The 22,564-nt window shown below is 43.8% G+C and overlaps 1 protein-coding gene across 12 annotated transcripts in view; it reads right to left on the bottom strand.

Annotated features, from left to right (window-relative positions):
• Window positions 1-18,822, bottom strand: part of LOC306912550 (transcriptional repressor p66-alpha-like) — a 35,637-nt gene extending 16,815 nt beyond the window's left edge. For 3 of the 12 annotated variants that reach the window (XM_079488864.1, XM_079488867.1, XM_079488856.1), the window contains exons 1-3: window positions 16,109-16,324; window positions 5,267-5,847; window positions 333-468 (exon numbers count right to left, since the gene is read on the bottom strand). In XM_079488864.1, the coding sequence (XP_079344990.1) occupies window positions 333-468; window positions 5,267-5,844 (714 nt within the window). In that variant the 5' untranslated portion in view covers window positions 5,845-5,847; window positions 16,109-16,324. The other 9 variants (XM_079488859.1, XM_079488858.1, XM_079488866.1 and 6 more) reach the window with 7 other exon arrangements.
• Window positions 18,823-22,564: the final 3,742 nt, after the last annotated feature.

The raw sequence follows: 22,564 nt of genomic DNA on the forward strand, positions 1-22,564 counted from the left end.
ATGTTAACACTTTGTGCGCCCACACAAAAGTGGGTGAAAATCCATTCATTTTTTATTAAACTTTTTACTTTGAAATGTTTTATAGTTTCTGAGTTATTTAATTTAAAATGCCCAATGCATTCTCAATGGTGAAAACACAAACTTTGGCACCACGTATTAAAAAAAAAAAAAAAACATTGTTGTGATTTTTGTTTTTGTTTTTTCAAAGACGTCCACAGACGTCTTGGGCACTGCACGTGCGGTAATACCAAAGACGTCCACAGACGTCTTTTAAGAGCATGGCAAAGTGGATAGGCATGTTATTTTCACAGGTGTGTGAAAGCTGTTCTTACCATGAGCAAGTCTGTATCCAGCTCCCTGAAGTGGCTTAAGCCGTTCATGGGTGGACTAGGGGAGGAGTCATTGTCAGACAGGATGATTACATCATCATCATCAGGGGACGGAGGACGCTTCTCCCTCTTCACGCTACTGGACACAGGACACACAAGGACATGTTCTGATGAATTTCATTACCCTTCCCTCTCTCACAAGTTGTTCACACACACACATTATCAAATGTTAACGATCAATTTGTTTTGCCGACAACTGCAAGTCACGATTGGAGAAATGTCATTATATAACAGAAATGTAACCATCGTATCTATCACTGACGAGCAATGGTCTACATCTCAAAAAATAGTGCACTCTTCTTCAGTATGCGCCAGGCATGGTCTTCTACAATTTAAAATATTACACAGGTTACATTTGTCAAAGGAAAAACTCAACAGAATGTATCCAAATGTGAATCCAGCCTGCGACAGATGTGGCCGGTCGCCGGCCACTCTAGCTCATATGTTCTGGCACTGCTATACTATTGGCAAAGTATATTTAAATCACTGTCAGACATTGTTGGAAAACCTTTTGACCCGGATCCACTGACAGCAGTTCTAGGAGTCAAAAGGCCCGGGGTCAAACTGTCTACTTTCCAATATAACATGGTAAAATGTGTGACTCGACTGGCTCGCAGACTGATACTGTTGAATTGGAAGCAAGCACAGGTTCCGACTCACACTACACTTATGCTTAAGATAGATTTTACCAGACTTGGCAACCCTTCATTGACTATTTCAATAGGTGCACGGCTGCACGCACGCTAACCCCTCCTACACAATAGATAACATAATCGGGGAAAAAAAATCATTTAAAAAGAAAAATGTCTGTAATTCAGTTGATTTACAACAACTTGTTGGGACCCTGACGAAGGCTGAGTGCCGAGACGCGTTGGTCCTTTTTGTAATGTTCTTTGCCATGCCTTAACTCCAATAAAAAGGCTTTTTTTCACCTCACTGGAACAGAGTGCCTTGGATCCTCTTCTTTTATGTTAACTTGTTGGGAAAGTTTGAGAGCAAGAGTGTCTGTCCTGTTGTCTTTGTTTGCCCGTTAACATGTCACTGTTTAACTGTTTTTTCTTGTTTATCACATTTATATACATTTTTTATTATGTATTGTATTTGGAACATTTACACTACCTGACACTATTATTATTTTTTCATTTTATATCACTTAATTACTCATTATCTGTCAATTATATTCTGAAGTTATGTCATATACAAAATGCCTAATAAAAACAGTATTAAAAAAAGAAAGAAATGTAACCATCGTGAATTTAATCTTGACCATCAAGTCAAAATTTGTGTTAGCTCCGTTTGGAACCTCTATATCTACGCTGCTACGCTATAGCTCAGGGTTGAGGTTCCGAGAAAAGCTATCCCTGCGCCTGTAGAAATGGAGTCTAGCTGGGTCGAGCCCGTCCACAAGTAGTAGATTAAACCCCTTTCGCAGTATTTATTTCAAAAAGTAAAGGTATCAGAACCAAGATACAGTTTATAAACTTAACATAGGCCCCTAACATTTTAACTTAAGCATCAAACTACCGCTTACAAAGCGGTTGTTTGTCAGCCAGTACAATTTGTTTCCCCGGTTTTCCCAATGCAATCTTACGGAAGCAGTACTGCGCATGTGAACGGGGGTTGACTGGACTACATTTTTATTTAAGCCTGATTTAAGCGGTTGTTTGATGCCTCAGTTAAAATGTCAGGTGCCTGTGTTAAGTTTATCAACTGTATCTTGGTTCCGATACCTTTATTTTTTTAAATAAATACTGCGAAAGGGTTTTAATCCACTACTTGTCGACGGGCTCGACCCAGCTAGACTCCATTTCTACCAGCGGAGGGATAGCATTTCTCTGAACCTCATCTCGGAGCTAAAGCGTAGCAGCGTAGCAGCCTAGCAGCGTGGATATAGAGGTTCCAAACAGAGCTAAATGTGTGTCAGATCCTGTGTCTAGGTGAGACGTGACCTTTGACACAAAAGTCAAGTCAAAATGTCTCAATAGAATAGTCGGGGTACAAAATACAACCAACCCATTGTACAAGTTATATTGTATTAAAATACCATACCCTACCATACAGATTGGATAAAAGTACATTTTCTTCAACATTTTAAAAAACAAACAAACACGTCTAAGAAATTCCATAAATAAAAAAAGAAAAAGTAATAATTAGCCCTTCGCTAAGCCCCACCCACTCCAGTCTGTGATGGCAAGCTGTCCTTCTCACCCATTGAGATGCATGTTAAATGATGGGATTTGTCCATATAAATGATTGATCATTTCAGCAGCAGGAGCTTCAAAATGCCTTCTAAAACTAGGCCTGCAGTAGGCTATGCATGTTGCATGACATCATTTTAATAAATTAGAAATACGAGAAAATGTTAGAGGGAGAAACGGTATCCAACTCAATCAACTTTAACAACCATCCAACAGGAGTTTTCATGTAGTGCAGAGGTGATTAGTATTATTGCCATCACCTGGGTGGGTCAGGTGTAACTTTTCCAATGTTAAGCTGTGTACGTGTTCAACAACGCAACCATGCAAAATAACATTGACAGCTATGAGGAGGCGAAAGCTTGGCATCCTTAGCAAGGTTAGGTTGCTAAACTATTTGGATTGGCATTGGACAATCACTTTTGGGGAGGGGTTTAGTGAAGGGCTAATTAATAAGTAGTGAAAAAAGCCGATCTACAAGCTCAGAATGCTGCGCTAAGTGACACGTTGCGAGCTTGTAGATCTGCTATCTTCACTAGTTTGGGTCCCGGGCAAATATCTCTTTTGGGTCACAGGCTAAAAAGGGGAACCACTGGATTAGAGGGTCAATCGGTCGGTTGTCTGTCCATGTGTCAGCCTGTCTGTGAGTCAAGTCAAAGGGGCTCTGAGCAGGCTGAAACCCTGTCTGAGTCAAGTCAAAGGGGCTCTGAGCAGGCTGAAACCCTGTCTGAGTCAAGTCAAAGGGGCTCTGAGCAGGCTGAAACCCTGTCTGAGTCAAGTCAAAGGGGCTCTGAGCAGGCTGAAACCCTGTCTGTGAGTCAAGTCAAAGGGGCTCTGAGCAGGCTGAAACCCTGTCCAAATTGAGTCATACATCATACAGTAGATACAGCATGGCATAGAACTGTGGTTCCAAAACGTTTTAGCTCGAGACGCAAAATACTTTCCTTTATTCATACATAAAATATTTTAACGTACACAATTATTTTGAAAAAAAACTTTTGTCCCCTTTGAAACAAAAAAAATGTAGTACTTGCGACTTGCAACCCATACAAATGGGTGCTTGACCTAAAACTGGGTCAGTGTTTGGGAAACACTGTCCTAGACAACAGACATGACAGGCTGGTCCCAAGATCGCCGTTCCCATGTGCATCCCAAGAGATCAACGCCAATTCAACGCCAATTCAATTTGTACAGCAGTTTGGCCTAAAATCCCAACTCTGGGATGAAAAAAAGGCATCTTTATGCTTTTCTTAGTATGCAAGTAAGTATTGAGAGTGTACAAGTGGAACCAAATGGACCATTTGGTTCCACTTGTACACTCTCAAAGCGCTGCAGAGGGACAGCTATCCAAGACGGTTCAAATCGTCATGAACATGTGGGACCCATATCATCCGAGGTTTGTGGGAAGACAAGGCATCCCAAACAACCCAGCAAACGGGGAACGGTCCAATTCGCCGTTGTCCGAGAATGAGGCGCGGAAGACAGACAGCCACCAACATTGTTACGCTACAACACTAGTACTCTGGACTGATGGTGGAATGCACAAAATGCATATTATTAAGTCATATTTCCAGAGGGGAGGGGGGCTCGAGAGACACATTAACAGGAAAGGTTCCTCATGTCTCCATTATTACACCGGTCAGCTCAAATAATGTCCCTTTTATCTACTATACGGGTGACACGAGAAGGCTGTTGGGGTTAAGTTAAGGGTGGACGTAGTACACATTACGATAACAAGTATGTATTATTACAGAGCTGCCGTTTCCACCTGCAAAAAATGGAACATTTTCACAACACAAGCGAGAAAAATAACGTTGAAATTGATGATAATTAATTCATAATAACATAAGAAGCGGCACTGGAAACTGCATGCTGGTGACTGGAAAAGTGAGGCCTGTCTCTCATCCACCCTTGCGTGTGCGTGCGCGTGCGTGCGTGGGTGTGTGTGTGTCCCTCTCTCTACCGCTCTCCCCCCTCTCTCTCTCTCTGCAGGGCTTAGCGTCATCATCACTTCCTGTGGATTAATCACTACTCTTCCAAAGAGGTCACATGACCTCAAAGTCATTATCACGTGACAACCCCCCCCCCCCCCCCCCCCCCCCCTCCTCACTGTGTCTCCCTCCTCCCCTCCTTGTTCCTTCCAACTGGTGGTAACCATGGAAACAGCCAGTTAGAACCGGTTTTTGTGACACACGGACGCGGGCTACATTTTGTGTGAGGGAGATTTTCTTTTTTTTCCTTTTTTTTTTTTTTAGGGTTCAGGTGCTGGAGTGGGGAAAATGGAGGGACAGTTGTGAGAGGATAAACTTTAGAAGCCTGTTTGGGGAGCCCCCCACACACCCCCCACCAAGTCACAGACCAGGCTGCACTCTACACAGTAGGGTGACCTTTTAGACACATACAACCTGGCGTCCCCATTTTGGGATTTTTTTTAAATAGCGAAAAAAAACACATACATAAATATTACCCGCTTTGTCGTTCACCCATGTATATGGGGCTTAAGTAGTTAAAACAAGGGTGGGCACCTTTTTCGGGCACATGATCATGAATATATATATATAGTATGTAGTGTATATTCATCACTTAGCATTAGATTAGACTCTCAGCAATTACAGGTGGTTATATTGCCCCAAGGAATCATTTAGGCACATAGAATGTAGACCTTGTACAAGATTTCCTCACCCTTTGGCGGCACTACTCATGTCCACCGGCTGCTCTCTCGTCTGGACTTCCACTTTGATGGTGGCCTTCACCTCCCCCGCGGACAGCAGGCCACCGGACGCCCTCGGCTCCGACGGTCGCAGACGGCTCCTCGCGTCTGCGACCGGCGTCTCCGTCTTCGCCGCCCTGCCAGCCTGGTCGTTACATTCAGTCCGATTGTCTGGGCCGGGTTCGGCCTGCTGCTGCTGCTGCTGTCTCTGGTGCCGCTCCGGTTCTTTTATCAGCTGGGGTATAGGTAACACTAAAGGGGGCAGGGGCGGGGGCGGCGGAAGCAGCGGGCCTTGGTCGGGCCCGGGCGGCTGCTCTCGCTCAGCCTCGGGTCCCGTCCTAGTCCGGCTCTGGCCGTCCTCTGCCAGTGTTGGGGTTTCGGGTTCGTTGGGCGGTAGGTCCGGAGGCGACGACGGCGGGTCGTCGTCGTCAAGTTTGGGCTTCTTGCAGTCCGTCTCGACAGCGGAGGATTCCGTGGTCGGGGGAAGAGGCACCTCTCTCTCCAGCGCCCTCTTCTGGCTGCGCGTCTGGCGAACAGCCTCTTCAGACATCCCCTTAGACAAGAAGAGAGATACACGTATTAGCCTCCATCATTACAAGTAAGACGCGCGAACGCGGGAAGCGAACGCAGCTCGTAAATTGCAATAACAACAATTAGAATAAATTACATACTTTAAGACAGTTTAGGCCATCTTCTATAGTTAGTGCTCACTGCGTTCGCAATAATATATCCAACAGCCACTTCAGACATCCCCTTAACAGACAAGGAGAGATAATACAAGTCTTGGATTGGTTTTATAATCTGCAATAGTTGAATTTAAAATCCTATACAGCAGGGGTAAGCAACTAAGTTTGTCCTCAGGCCAATATCTCTCCAGGACTTTTTTAATGGGGGGCCAGACTACGGACTAAGCCATTTTGGCCTTTCTTTAACGTCAATTTAGATTAGAGGAATATCTCAATTTAAATTAACATAAGACTGTTTTCACCTCCATGTCAGCTGGCCTCCTTGCAGACAGTCACTCTCAACATGGAGTATCATATTATAGTATATAGGAAATAATCCTTCTTTAGGTGGGGATAGTTTCTCAATTTGGACTCTATATGTGAGACTGTCGGTCTTATATTGTGTGTGTATATATATATATATATATATATATATATATATATATATATATATATATATATATATATATATATTATGGAAATTATATTTCCAAAGGAAATATAATTGGGAGAAAAATCATATTCTCCGAATTATCTCACGGGCCAGATAATTTTTGGGGGGCCAGTTTGGGCCTGTTGCCTCATTCGACCAGGGTTTATACGAGGCCCCCTCCATGTGTCCCGCACAGGAACACTAGGGTCCATGTGGTTACAAATTAAGTGTCTTTAGGTATGAGCTGGTTTGGTTTATACCTATGCACCGTGTAGTGTGTAGTACAGTGTAAAGTACACACACTATATCTAGGCCATCTCACTATCAAGGCCATGGGGTCTGAATGGGGGGGGTGGGGGTGGGTTCACAGAACAGTCATTTCAGTGACATCTATTCATGGCCACCAGGGTTATATGACCTGACGAACGCCCCATTCACCCAAAACACCAAGTGTTTGTGCTCCCACTAAAAACAGTACTGCCACGCACCAGGCTTCTTCTATCCCTAGCTATGGTTGAGAGAGAGAGAGGAGAGAGAGAGAGAGAGAGAGGAGAGAGAGAGGCAACATAGGCCAGGGGTTCTCAACCCGTGGGTCGCGACCCCTCGGGGGGGGGGTCGCCAAATTATTTTAGGGGGTCCCCAAATTATTTTCCAAAAAAAACAAAAAAAAAAGTTTTATTTTTATTTTTCTCACGGTTTTTCAAAAATAGCAGACCTACAAGCTCGTAGCGCGCCACTCGGTGGCACGCTATGAGCTTGTAGATCTGCTATTTTTCATTAGCTAAATTATAACATAATGCTTAAAACACCAAAAGGGGTTCCCGCCCAAAATGGGTTAAGGTTATTGTAGCAGTCAATTTATATTGGGGGTCGGGAGGGGGCGGGGCGGGGGTCCCGAGACATTGCCAAAGCATTTCCGGGGGTCCCCGGCCAAAAACGTTGAGAACCCCTGACATAGGCAAACATTCACTTCAAATAGCAGATCTACCTGCTCGCGATGCATCACAACATGATTCCCTTTCATTTACCTTTTTTGACACGCATAGTTCAACTCAAGAAAATTATAGATTTTGTTGTAGGAAAATGCAGGCAACGAAATAGGAATTGGTCCGCGACACCTTTGTTTGTTTTTTTGTAAACAGTAGTATATAGGGTTTAAGAAGTGGTTAAAGACCATCAGCAGTCCTAAATTGGACAATGAGCAGCAGCCTCAAATGCAATCGTAAAAAGGGGGGGGTGATTTCTTTCTGACTTTGAATCAGTCTTGAGAGATTACCTAAAATGTAATACAGCTCCAGTGCAGGAAGGGAGACATCTATGGGTGTAGAGATCTCTTACATTTGTGTCACTCCTCCACACAACTGTGGCCACGTGTTGTTGTGGCAGGAACATGCTGAGATAATTGGTGGTCAGCAGCGCTGGGCACTTAAAGGAGTAGTTCACCCAAACAAAATGACTTATTTTCTATCAATTGCACACCCCATGAAGCCTTGAATTCATGGATTTTTTTTTGGGGGGGGGGGGGGGGTCAATTGAGTCAGACACAAAAGTTATTTTCAATCGGTCCTATAATGGAAACGAATATTCTCAAGTTTTTTGTTGTGACATAGCATTTCTTAGAAGGAAAGATTTACATATTTACGTGCCGTAATACGACATATAATGTATCCTCTAATTAACCCAATTTGGGCGGGAACCCCTTTTGGTGTTAGCATTATGTCATGCTTTAGCTATTTAAAAATAGCAGATCTACAAGCTCATAGCGCACCACCGAGTGGCGCGCTACGAGCTTGTAGGTCTGCTATTTTTGAAAAATCAAAGAACGACTGACATAGAAACATAGCTTTTTCAGAAAACTGTCAGGATGTAGAAGACATTTTTAGAATCCGATCTCAGGTCAAAATGGGTTAAGGTGCGATTCAGGAGTGTCGTGGGTTAAAATGTTTGAGAAACCACTGCTCTACTTCTTACTACTACATCAAGGTGTGTTAATGTGACCTGCTGAGACACTGGGATAAAGGGTTTGCCAACCTGTCCGTTGGCCCGCACTACAGCATGGGTCATAAGGAGACACAGCGCGTCTCCTTCTATGCATCCTTAACCTTGGTGGATTGAGCGAATGGCCTTGAACCAAATGTATTCAGCAACAGCCGACACATTACTCTGCTCAGAAACACACCATTTCTAAACAGAAGCGACGAAAAAAAAGGAAGTCAGAGTCATGGAGTCATGTAAAGGTCGACGTTAAAACTGAAAGTAAAACCAATTTTATATACACAGTAGCAGTATGAAGTCTCTGAACATATTGAAAGGGCCACCATGCCCGTGTTTAATGGGAAGAAAACGTTTAATGCATGCAAGTGAACGATACGATACTGCCCGATTTATACTAATTTACAGTGTTGCACACTGAAAATAGCCAATCTACGAGCTCACAGTGCTTGCAGATCGTTGTTCCAATGTTTTGACCTGGTAGGAGAGTTATTTTCGTTGTGTGGCATCCACACGCAACTAAGTATAACTCAGGCTTACGGTTGGTAAAAATATGTTTCTTGGGGTGAATATAAAACGTTCCAACAAATTACAATTTATGTATGCACATGGGCGAATAGCAAACGCCTACATGGATACCATAATAATACTAGAAACCATATCAGTAGCCAGACCGTGTCACACAACAACACTACTTTGAGTTGGAGCACATACTGAATTCAATCCCACCAGATGTTGACATATCAACATTAGTGGCGACTTGGAGGCTCACTCACTCAGATGGTTGAGGGATTGACACTGAAAAGAATGGTTGCACTTGCGCACGCACATATACATAACCATCTTGATGCGTGCCAGCTACCCAGATGCTGTCTGGTCCTAATCCCTGCGTGAGTGCGTGGCTCCCAAAAACCACACGCAGATCAACTAAACACAGTCCGAGTCTCATCCATAAAGGTAGACCAGACACAGGGCAGGGGGTGGGGGTTCTGAAGCTCAAAAAGCTCCACTGTTTATAGAAGCCAGTTCAGAACTTCAGACTGAACTGAAGAATCGATAAGAGTTACACCAGGTCCAGAACTTGCAGATGGACTTGCATCAATCATGGCATATTATTGGGGTCAAATACCGATCTCACTTCCAGAGAGTCTAACTGTACGTTTTAACAGCGGGAGAACAACGGCGACATTGGGCGATACAAATCTCCTAGTGGCCGTTCCTGCTGTCATTACCCATGTCCTCGTATAGGTGGTATGGAGGGTATTAAAACAAAGCAACACATTCATTTGATTGGCTATCGCCGGACGATGTCGTCCAAAGATAAAATATTTCCGGGCGACGTTCCTCCGCCCACGTTGACTATAACCTCTTCGTCTGCTATGGCCAGTAGTAGTTGCCGGGTCCCATAGACAAATAACGCACTTCTAGGAAATACTTCAGGCTGCTGCCTGCCGCCCGCTGTTAAAACACACTGTTAGGCCACCCATTAACCAATATCTTTTGACTGATATTTTGTAAAGAAGTGGAAAAAAAAACCTTGGATTTTACTGTATTTACGTTTTTCAAAAATGGAGAATTCCAAAATAGCCGATCCACAAGCTCACAGCGCGTTGTGGTCTGGTAGAACGAACGACTTCTTTTGAAAACTTGTGAAACCTTGTTTTGAACATTTTTCAGTTCACCAATACGTGACGTGACATGCCCCAAAATCGGGACGTCAGATTGAAAATCTGACGTCGGCAAAATTGCCCCGATGTAGACACGAACAGTCATAAATAATGGCCGATATACGTAGGTCTGGCACTATACTGCTATTGAGGGACGTTGGACGGACGAAGACTGTGCACAGTCACAATGCGTCCTGTGTGTGTGTGTGTGTCATATTCATACAGGCCACAGTCTGGGGCCCTCCATGAATAAACACTCCCTCCTCGCTTCGCTCTGGCCTCCAGTCTGCCCAGCGACGCACCACAGGAAGCCATGTTTTTTTTCCTTCTTTTTCTTCTTTTTTTTAAGAAAAAGAAATAGACCATCCATCATTAACCCTTTCAACCTGGGATACTTTTCAGTGACACACACGTAGACGCCATACACACTTTTCCCCACAACCCCGGCACCTCCCCTCCACCTCCACCCGAACGGATATGGCGGCAAGCTTAAGGCACGCGCATGAAACCATATTGTACCTGTACAACACACACACACAAACACACACACACACAGAGGCCAATCATCTGATAAGAGAAAGCTGACTAAGTTCTTTTTTTTTTTGTCAAACACTGTGACATCACTGAGACACACATGACATGACCCTTCCCAGCATTCAGTGGGACACACAAAGCACTTTTCCAGGGAACCGGTTTAAACCGGTTGGCTAATGTGTGTGTGTGTGTGACTGTGTGTGTGTGTGTGAGTGTGTGCGTGCGTGCGAGAGAGAGGGAGAGAGAGAGAGAGGCTGAAGCAGGTTTTAACCCTTTAGGTGCTGGCATCTACAATGACAGACATAATAATACAGTGTGAGGGGGGGGGGGGGGGTGGGGGGGGGGTGTTGAAAGTAGCAGAGCTCGATCGGCGACACATGGCGTTTTGGGGATGGGACATGGTGGGAGGGGTTGCATAGTTGTGGCTGTGATGTCGAAGAATGGTGATACTTATATCCTGACGTGGATCACTCTGGATTCTCAAACGATGTGAAACTCTGGGATGATCGCCTGCTGTCACCCATCCCCCCCCCAACCCCCGCTCCGTCCACTCGCCGTATCACCCCCCCGCGCGCGCTCCGTCCACTCGCCGTACTACCCCCCCCCACCCCACGCGGTGGATGTTGACCCCTACGCTCCTGTATGCAGAGAGTACTCAGAGAGTATTATCTTCGTAAAAGGCAGTGATGTAAAGTAACTGAGTACATTTACTAAATACATTTGAAAACTTGTGAAACAGGATATTCTGCATAATGAGTACTTTCTACTTTTGGTACATTGAGTACATTTTGATACGAACACACATTTGCACTTTCACTCAAGTCAATTTTGAATTCCGGACTTTTACAGAGTAACAGAGTATTTCTATATTGCAGTATTGATACTTTCACTTAAGTAAAATATGTGTGTACATTTTCCACCACTGACCCCTACTCTCCTGTAGGAGAGAGTACTTTATCTTCCTAACAGGGGAGACCCAGACCTGAATGGCTGACAGGTATCAGGTTTCATCTCCATGGCAGCTCCCATACATCTCCTTCTACTCAACCTGCCACACACACACACACACACACACACACACACGCACGTGCACACACCAAGATGGCGGAGGAACACCCCAAAGAAGAACTTGTACGCTGCACGTAACCACAATCCCAAATTATCCCGCTATCTGCAGCTGTGGTCACATGAAGCCTGTAAACCAGTGGTTCTCATCAAGGGAGGGCCAGGAACACCCCCCAGGGGGTCCTTGGGTGGGTTACAGGGGGTCCCCAGCTAAATTAGTTTATATAATCAAAATAAGTTTAACCACAATATACATATCACCACGCTGTATACACATGGACTGTTTGAAAATAGCCGATCTACAAGCTCACACACGTCGTGATGCGTTCTTGTGAGCTTGTGTGTTTTACATTTTAACAACGCAAACCTTCGTATGGTCATTGGGCGTCCCGGGCCCAAAATATTCTCACATGATGGGGGTCTGCGGCCAAATACTTGATTTAGAGGTCCTTGACGTTTTGAGAACGACAACTTTGAATTACATAACATTAAATTTAGTCCAACACAACTTGAATGTCTGTACCCTACTTCCAAGGTTTTGAGACTGAAACAAAGTACAGAAACTCAAGAGAGTTAGAGAGAGACGTATGGTTTCTGAAATAATGTGGTCCCAATTGTGTGACTTTTGAGCGCATGTATCTTCAATGTATTATTATTATTAGTCAGTGATTCAGCTCAACCCTTTCAATTTCAGGGGTCCCAGTTTGAGGCCACGGTACAACAGACCACCATTTGATGACATCTACACTGTGACATCCCCCCACCCCAGTGTTAATAATTTAACTGTGTGTACAAATGATAGGGGTTTTTTTTTGGACCCTCATCATTTCCCCACATTGAGAATCAGTCCCAGCACATCACATGAAGCCTGGGTTATACTTAGTTGTGTGCCATCCATGTCACACAACAGATCTCACACGTTGCGAGATTGTAGGTGGGCTATTTTCAGTATGGCACACTTGCACTCAACTAAGTATAAGTCACCCTTAAGACTGACCATTCTTTGACCATTATTTTTTAGCCCTGATCCTGGCAGGATTCATTGCTTATCCAGTCTGGGAAAGTTAATTACCAAGTAACAGCACTGTGTTTAATGTTGCCGTTATTCTCTGCGATGCACCGACCTAACCAAGGCAAATTCCTCGTATGTGCAAACATACCTGGCAAATAAAAGAAGTCCGATGCTGGAATGTATCACCCAAGCATCACCTGAAATAGCATTTACGGGTCATTCAGCTATCGCCATTAAAGCTACAGTCCTGGACTTAATTTAATGAATAAAACATTATTTTGTTTTACATTTGTTATATATTTTGTATGTTAATACAATACAACTATTACATTCTGCAGTGGTTGGAGGTGGGCTCCCTGCGCTACGCTTAGCCTTTAATTGAGACAATTACATCTCATCATGGTGTCGGCCTGTCGGGCAGGACTGACAATGTCAATAAAGTCATTTGAGGAAAGACAGCGCACATTGGACACTAGATTGTGTTATATCTTGAAGTACATTGTTGCAATTATTACCTCAGATTGCTGGGAGAGCGAGACAATGGACATGAAACATGCGGATTGTAGCTTTTTAAAACTAATGCTAGTTTCATACACAGCACGGTGTTTGCTCAATGACTGACCTTCACCCTGTGAAAGGATATTTCTGCACTGTACTCTCCTACGAGTCCTAAAACTGACACTGCACTAGGGGTGCAATACTATACTTTTTTTTTTTAAAGATTGGCTATGTATTACTTATCAACAAACCGAATAACCACTTAAGACTTATACTTTGTCGCACAAAAACAAATAGGGATTGATAATTAATTGATTAGATTAAATCATTATTTGTTATAATCTATGAAATGGATAAGTTCGATGAAATGTTGTACCTCTACATTGCACGGCCCTGTTAACTTGCTACACCATGATAACTTTTATAATCCGTTATTAATAATGTAAAGTAGCTGTGCAATAGAGGCAGGTACATGCATACAATTAATTTAAACGGTATAGCTTCTATGTTTGATGCAGTCATGGAGGAGGGGTTATCAAACTAGCGACCTATGACCCTGGCTCCAGCAGCTTACAGCCTGGCCAACCACTGACCCATTCCAGAACAGTGGCTTATTGCACAACTATACTCTGGAACACTCTTGGTATGTAATCATTTGGAAGCTACAAATACAACAAAATTATACAGTGTACCCGACTGCCGGTTGAGTCAGATAAGAGTTAGTTCAACCTACCTGAGGTATACCTACATAGAGGTAGACAACTCAAGCCTCCTTGTGCTGCTGAATGGAGGTATTTATTAACATGTAATAAATGAATAGGTACTACGAGAATGAAAGCAAACGTAAAAGGGAAGCCCTCTTAAGTGAGGAGAGCCAGGATCCTGTTCACAATGCCCAAGTGAGAGTACCCATCAATGCAAACATGTGACTTATTGTCATCAGGAAGACAATACCTTGTCATCCATGTCATTGTTTAGATCAACAACTGCTTGCTCATTCCAGAATTCAGACTAAAAAGAAGGCTAAAACTGTGCATGCACAGTCAGTCACATAGGCCTACTGTAGCTCTCACACAAAAACTAATTGTAACAATGTACAATAACTTTGTCCTGCACATTCATAAAGTTAAGATAAACTTAATTGCATTCCTTTTTCCTGTCTTTTGTCTGATGAGGAGTTCCTGAACAAAATGACAGACTTCTGGTCCACTGAGAAAGAAGAAACAGCTTTGTCAGATGAAAGACAACACTTTAAGATATACATAAACAAACGGTAGGTTTTAAATTGTTCTAATGCGGAAAACATTTGTCTTCATTTATATTAAAAAAATGTCCTCTTATTCTTCCAATAACGTCGCAATTACAATGCCTTCCTTACTGGTATTTTATAGATTTTTTTTTAATAGAGCACAATTACAATAACACGTATCTCAGGTATGTTGACTACTACACATCAATCTAAACAAACATCAGCATAGTCAACAACAATGTAATTCCATTGTTTTATTTCAAGGCGTTGAAAACTCCTGTCACTACACTGTACCGTGTGGTGGTATAGCAGCCTAGTAGAAGAAGAGGGGAAACAACGTGCGTATGTGTGCGTGCGTGCTCGTCTGTACGAGTGTGAGCGGGCGGGCGCGCGCGTCTGGGTTGAGAGAGGAGGAAGAGTTTGTGTGAATGTATGTGTGTGTGTTCAGCTTTAAGAGGAGGAAGACTAGGGTTTGTCACAGTGAAGTAGGAAGATTAGCTACCAGATAGCAGAACCAACAGTGGTGCCACGGGGCTTAACACACACACAGTCCACCATTACAAAAAAACACAGAGACATCACCCATCCAACACTTCCAAAAAAACTAAACTCACCCCCCTTTAAAACACACGCACACACACACCTAAACCCAACCCACATACACACACACACACACAGCAGCATGTGCAACCCAGCCAGCCGGCTTCCCCATTATTGAGACCACCTCACAAGATAACAGCATGTTTATTAGCCGGGGAAAGCTAACGTTAGCTGATCGAAAACAAAAACAACAAAAAAAGACACATCAAGCCTCTTCTTCATCACACAATCCGAACCCTGATCGCTGCTAGCTGGCACCAGGTCAAAGTCCAATAAAAAAGCCCCAGACAGAAGCATCACACTCTGGTAGTAGGATATGATGATGGTCCACACACACAGTCACACACACACACACAGAGAGACAGAACCGCCACCAAGCAAGAACCGAGTCCGGATCTTACATTTAAATGCGGAGGAGCAGGGGGGACTATAGTGGCCAGGTCAAGGGGGGAACAAACTTTCAACATACTGTCCCAAACTCCTCGTCGATTATGTTTACCTGGCCAACCTGGGGTTCATTCACTCTCAAAAGGCTCCCCCGGCACCACCGTTTCGGAACTCATAAATTCCAACTACAGACTTAATAATCCTCCACGACAACCAAACCAACCAACCGAGCCCGATGGCGATCTACCGATAAAAACAATCCTTACCTCATTCAACGAACTCTGGGGGGGGAAACGAAAACACCGAATCCCAACGTAAACCAAGTAGTTCCGAAATAACAGCACACATTATGCAAACATCATGAATGAGGAGGTTGAAAAACGGTGCGATTAGTGTGGCCCAGGAGGGAGAAGAAGAAGCCACCCCTCCCAGAGCTTCAACCTTTGGCTGTGTGTGCGGGGCTGAAGTGTTACTTTTCAACAGCCCATCAGCTTCTTTATCGTCACACAGAGAGAGGTGGAGGAGAACCTGGCTGGCTGGCTGGCTCCTCTCTCTCTCTCACGACGAGTCCGACTCAAACCCCCCCGAAGAACCCCGACCATCCACGGCAACGAAAACAACTTGCTTGCCTTTAACACCTCCGTCAACTTACTCGGTCGATCCGTCGCCCGATCCTCGTATTCTGGGGGTCGACCAAGGAATGTTTCCCTGTAATTAACCTCGATAAATCGTCGCTTTTTTGAAATCCTGGGGATATCCTCTTTTTTTACGGCCCTCCCCGCTGCCGCTTCTGTTGCCAAATAATGCGCCTCGGCACACATGGAGCCGCTGCGTCCTCGTAGTGGGCATGCGCGCCTTCGACATACCAGGGCAACCTAGGGAACATCATGTAACCGAGGGCCAACACGATGCCCGGGGGCCACTGACTATATAGCCAGGGGGCCCCGGGCTCCAAGGGGCTCTATGATTCAGGGTTGTCCCCCCTCTTTAAGTTTAACTCATATATGAGTTGCATGCAGGTGTGTGCCAGCGAGCCAGCCACTTATGTGGTCAACCATGGTCCACCATGTTCAATTCATCATAACATTTAGAGGCGTCCAAATATACACTTCTAATAGCCTACCCTTTTTTCAATTTCAAGGACCCCCAGTTCTATATGCATGATTATATAGCACACAGACCCCATAGTTGAGGCAAGGGGAGGATAACGTTTGTTTTAAATATCTGGGAACCTGCATTATTTTAAATGAGACTCTTATGGTCGTGTATGGGACCCCATTGGCCCCCAGACCCGACATCAAGAAACATTGATTTATGGCTACAATTTATCCCTACAACCATGCACCCTTAAAGGACCACTTTTCTACTCGTTCTGTGTCTCATATAGGAGGGCTGCATGTGGGCAGTTCAGAAACCGTCCTCCAGTGACATCATCGATGAGGAATACAAGCTAATAGAAACTGCAGGCTTTCTAGTCCTGAAAAGTTGCAATGCGAAAATGGAAGCCATCGTTCTCACGATAATGAAAATCTAAACATTTTGTTAAAAAAAATCTTGTTTAAAAAAAAAATCTGCCTAATGATGATGTCACTGGAGGACGGTTTCTAAACTGCCCACAGCCCTCCTATGATACACAGACTGAGTAGAAAAAAATCGTGCCATTTTATCATGATTATGTGAGGACCTATTATATAAGATTTAAAAGTGGTGAAGTGGTCCTTTAAGTTCAAACAAGTACTTACAATCTTGAGTACCCAGTTCTCACAGGCTCTGCAAGTAGCCTATACTCACATAACAATGTTTCAAGGACCGCACACACAAACAAGACATCATCATATCCATTTGGAGTTGCAAGAAAGCCAAAGTTGCTCTCCATGGGGGAGATGGGTTGGGGCCAATTCTAACAGGTGGGGAAGAAAATACAATAAAAAAGAAGCCTGGGAGCTTTGTCACATGAGTCATCCTTCTGGTCTTTTAATGACACAAAGAAGATGTTGCTGTGTCATCAAAAGCCATTGTTCTCTCATCTCCATCTCTGCTGTCACATGTAGGCTGCATGGCTGGTCCAGCCTTACCACAACAACACAATGACAATATCATATCATTGCTGTCAGCCAGAAACATCTTATCTCCTTTAACTTGTAAATTAATGCTCTAATATTGATCACAGTCCATCCTTCCATCCATCCATCTTCAACCGCTTATCCGTAGTCGGGTTGTGGGGGCAACAGCTCCACCAGAGAGCTCCAGACTTCCCTCTCCAGAGCAACAGTAACTTCATTCTCTGGGATCCCGAGGCGGTCCCGACAGATATTGGAGATATAAACCCTCCAACTCATCCTTGGTCTACAGTGTCACACAAAAGTATCAAAATTAGCAGATCTACAAGATTGAAATGGCATGAAGCCACAACGTTTTGCGCTCGTCGATCTACTATTTTTGAATTTGAATTCTGAAAAGTAACCCTTTTGGACATAATGTGGTTTCCACCAGACAGATACAACATCATATCATATATTAGATCATAGGACATGTTAAGGCCTATTTAAACACCCTTTTTTATACTTCAGCTATTTTAAAATAGCTGATCAATCATAGGGCCTTACTACAACCCTCCGCATCAGTCTTTTCATTTTTGTGCGTACAATGCTTTCTCTGATGTATAGAGTCGTGAGCACCTCAGAATGACTCAGAGATTCACACAGAGAAAAGTCATGTCATCAGAAAACTGAATTGGGCCACCTGGCATGTGCATTTGTGACCAACAACCACTTTATTTGATAATATGTTATAATATAATATTGTAATTAACATAATATGGATGGACATTTTTTGTAAATAGCCTAAAGTGTTGGTTGTGTTACTTTGAACAATTAAGTGGGTCACTTATTTATTAATTTTGGATGTGTCCTCAGTGTTATGTTTGACCCCCCTCTTTTTTATTCTTCTTCTTCTTCCTATATCTCTATCAAATGATTGACATCAGACTCAATCAATGATTTTGATGTGTGTGTGTGTGTGTGTGTGTGTGTGTGTGTGTGTGTGTGTGTGTGTGTGTGTGTGTTTTGGGGGGGGGGGGGGGGGGGGGGGGGTAATGGCCGCCCGTCCGCAACAACATGACAGCGTCAACTTGATCTTCATTAAGTACTGTAACAATGTAACAATGCAGGAAGTAGCTGCTGCGCCGACGATTAGACTGGCTCACTATTTGGCAGGAAACGACTCCTCTCGGCGGCGTCCGACGCCAAACACAAATGTATCCTAAAAACTTTTGCACTTACCCACCGCCACTTATCCTCTTCTTTCTCACCGTTATTACACACCCAGCCGTCCGCGGGAGGTGAGATGTAGGGAAAGGACACGGGGAGAAAATGGAGAGAATTCCGATGGTTGTTTGTCTCTGCCTCGACACGAGCAGTGGTGGAAAGTAAACGAGTACATTTACTCAAGTACTCTACTTGAGTATTTTTAAGTATTTGTACTTTTACTTGAGTATCTCCATTGTCTGCCACTTTACACGTTTACACACTGCACAACATTACATAGAGATATATTGTAGGCCTATTTCTTCCCCCACTACATTTATTTGGCATCATTAGGCCTACTCTGGAGAGATTGTAATAGGCTATACATCTGTATGATACAGTTTTAACAATATAAGACTTGATCCCCATTGGTTCATGGAGAAATTTAGACTACAAGCTGGGTAGTTTGTACAAATAAATAAATACATGTTTTGATTGATTGATTGATTGAAGAATTTATTAACAGTTTGCAGAATTACAGTACATTTCAAGCACAAACTCAATACAAAGGCTGTTAACTGTGAGTGGACGACCCAATTAAGCATTACACTTGTTTCCAATAGGGTCCACCATGTTCAAATCATCAAAACATTTAGAGACGTACACGCACGCACGCACGCACGCGCGCACAAATACGCGCGTGCGCACAAGCATGCACGCGCACACGTTATCTGCAATAATGATAATGAATCGATCATTATATTTCAGTAGTCTACAGGTATTTCCGAATATTCACTCATTCTGCATATGCCTATAGGCCTACTTTTACTTGTTTAATATTTTTATGCTTGAGTATTCAATACAGGGCTCTTGCCTACTTTGCACTTTTGTCAGGGGTCCTCAACTTTTTTCGTCAGGCCAACGACCCCTTAGCTAACTGAGAGAGAGAAATGAAGCATGCAGGACGAGGGACCCCCACTTCATTAGCCTATACAATTATGTTCCACATTGAACTTTTTTATAGCTTTCATAAATTCATATAGCTTGATTAGCTTCGACTTGTTTAACAGCACCAATACAAATTGGCGGCCCCCCTGTGGTAACTCTGAGGACCCCTATAAGGGTCCCGGACCCGCTTGGGGTCTCGGAACCCTGTTGAAGACTCATTAAATTTAGACTTAAAGGGGAATACCACAAATTTTCATTAATATAGAGTTGTTGTGTGGAAATCATTTAAAAAAAGTCCCCCCCCTCCCTTCTGTTTAGCCTGAACTGGAGGTCTAGAACTTGGGGTCATGTATTGACCCATTAAAATTGCTAAAGCATCTGTGTCATTTTAGCTTTTTGCCTTGGCTATTCAAAAATAGCAGATCTGACTGTACAAGCCCTCATCCCTTTGTGTGTGTGTGTGTGTGTGTGTGTGTGCGTGTGTGTGCGTGTGTGACTGTGTGTGTGTGTGTGACTGTTAGGCTGTGCAACAGTGACACTTGGTGGTGAACAAACACTATAACCCTATTTTCGTGCTTGGACAGACCCATGCAGGGACCCAGCCAGGGACAGACCCAGGGACCAAGGGACACACATAGCTGTCTATAGGAGTGGTTGCACCACTCAACAAAAAAGGTTTAGAAGGCATTTGTGGAATCGACCTCAGGTCTATACTCTTAAAGGATCAGGGGTGTGGGTAACTTTGATGATGGAGAGGGCCACTATACTAACTGTATATTTCAACAGTCACTCCAGAGGACCACATCACCAAAGGCTTGAGACGGTTTTAAGCAGTGTCCCAGCAGTGTGGTATGATATGTCCTGTTGCACGTTGACCCACGTCGTCCCAAGTGATTCAACTGGTTGAATTCAATGGCCCAATTAACCACACCAAAGGGTCACCTGCAACCGTTTGGACCCAAGGAGTCGCATGGCAAGTGGCGACCCTTTGGTGTGGTTATCTCCGTATTTTAACTATCCTCAAGCTCAAAACATGTGCGAAGCGTTTTCAACTTAATACTAGATCTATTCTTTTATTTGATTATTGCGACCGTATAGGTCACATTTACTATGAAAACCTGCATCTCCCGTCCGTTTGTCACACCTCCGTCACACTTTGTGACATCACACCTCTATATATGGTCACGCCTCGTGACATCATGCCTCCATATATGGTCATGCCTCGTGACACATCATGCCACCAAATATGGCCATCTCCATATATGAAGATCATGACACTGACCTATAATCTTACCCTGGATAACCATATATGGAGAAGACTGGATCATCACCTAGATCTGCATGTATGGAGCCAGCCAGCAACTCCACATCTGACCTCAAACCTCCAAATATGGAGCTGACCTGTTCTGACATTCCATATGTTGATCGTTCCCCACCCACCCTTCAGGTTCTGACATAGGTTGATCTGACCTCATCAAACCCTTAACACTCAAGACACACTACCGCACTGTTGTGACGAAAAGAGAGTTGAGCCAGAAGGAAAAGCTCTCTACCGAGCAATCTTCATTCCTACTCTCACCTATGGTCATGAAGTGTGGGTCATGACCGAAAGAATAAGGTTGCGAATACAAGCGGCCGAAATTAGTTTTTTTCGACGGGTGGCTGGCATCTCCCTTAGAGATAGGGTGAGAAGTTCAGTCACACAAGAGAGACTCGGAGTAGAGTCGCTGCTTCTTCGCCTGGAAAGGAGCCAGCTTAGGTGGTTTGGGCATCTGGCGTCTCCCTAGGGAGGTCCTCGAGGCACGTCCCACTGGGAGGAGACCCCGGGGCAGACCAAGGCGCAGTTGGAGGAAACACATCGACTCGCTGGCAAGCTAAGGTGGGGGCCTCATGTAGCCCCCGGGCCACCGGTTGCCCATGGATTAAAGGCCTATTCATAGTCCAGTTTTAGGTGATGAGGTGACCACTGAAATTCAATTTAGTTTCTAATTTCAGTTCAGATAAATATTTGTGCCTCATTCTTAGGTAATATTTGACAATTTGGCATACTGGTTGTTGATTAATTTTGACACAATTCTTTATTAAAAAGGTCTTAATTGTACTTAAATTGTCACTTTAGAAATACCCTGTGTATACTATGTGTTGGTTTGTTTGCAGTTGTGTGAGACAACAACAATGTTACAACACATTAAGCATCTGGGAAGAGTATGTTTTGCACTCCGTCCGTCCGTGTCCGTCTGTGTACAGCTATGGCTCTATTTTCATCCATGCTAAACCCCTTATCCCTAAACTACTTTGTCTTTTTTTTACCCTTTAGAAAAACCTTTTTGAATAGTTAACATAGCCAATCTACATCAACATGTTTTTCAAAATAGTAAAAAAAAAAGTCTAAGTAGTTTAGGGATAAGGGGTTTAGCATGGACTAAAATAGAGCCCCTAATCTCCGGCACCGCTGGCCCTGTCAATGACAAACTTTGCACAGACACTCCCTGGATGCCAACGACGAACTTCTGCCCCACATTGTCGAGAAAGGCCTGTTATAGAGCCACCATGAGGCAGATCTTCAGATTTTTACCTATAACTGCACCGATCTGCGTGAAACTTTGCATGCATACACCCTAGAGGCCAAGGAAAACCTTTTTTCACATCTGCTTTTTATAGCACCACCAAAAAACACACTTTTCTTATATTACTCCTCCAGATTCTGTCCAAAAATCGGTACACAGTATCTCTACAGTGGTGTTATCAAGCCGGATCTGTCCGATATTTCATATTCCATCTAAATTGGCTTACATTGGCTTCCAAAGTTTGCAGAATTGGCCATCAAATCATGAACGCAGAATGCAATTTACGTGAAAATGTTCACACACTTTCCTACTAGGCTGAGGAATAAATCCCACCCTTTTCACATTGGC

Source organism: Electrona antarctica (genome assembly GCF_951216825.1).
Source record: "Electrona antarctica genome assembly, chromosome: 19".
Taxonomy (NCBI): domain Eukaryota; kingdom Metazoa; phylum Chordata; class Actinopteri; order Myctophiformes; family Myctophidae; genus Electrona; species Electrona antarctica.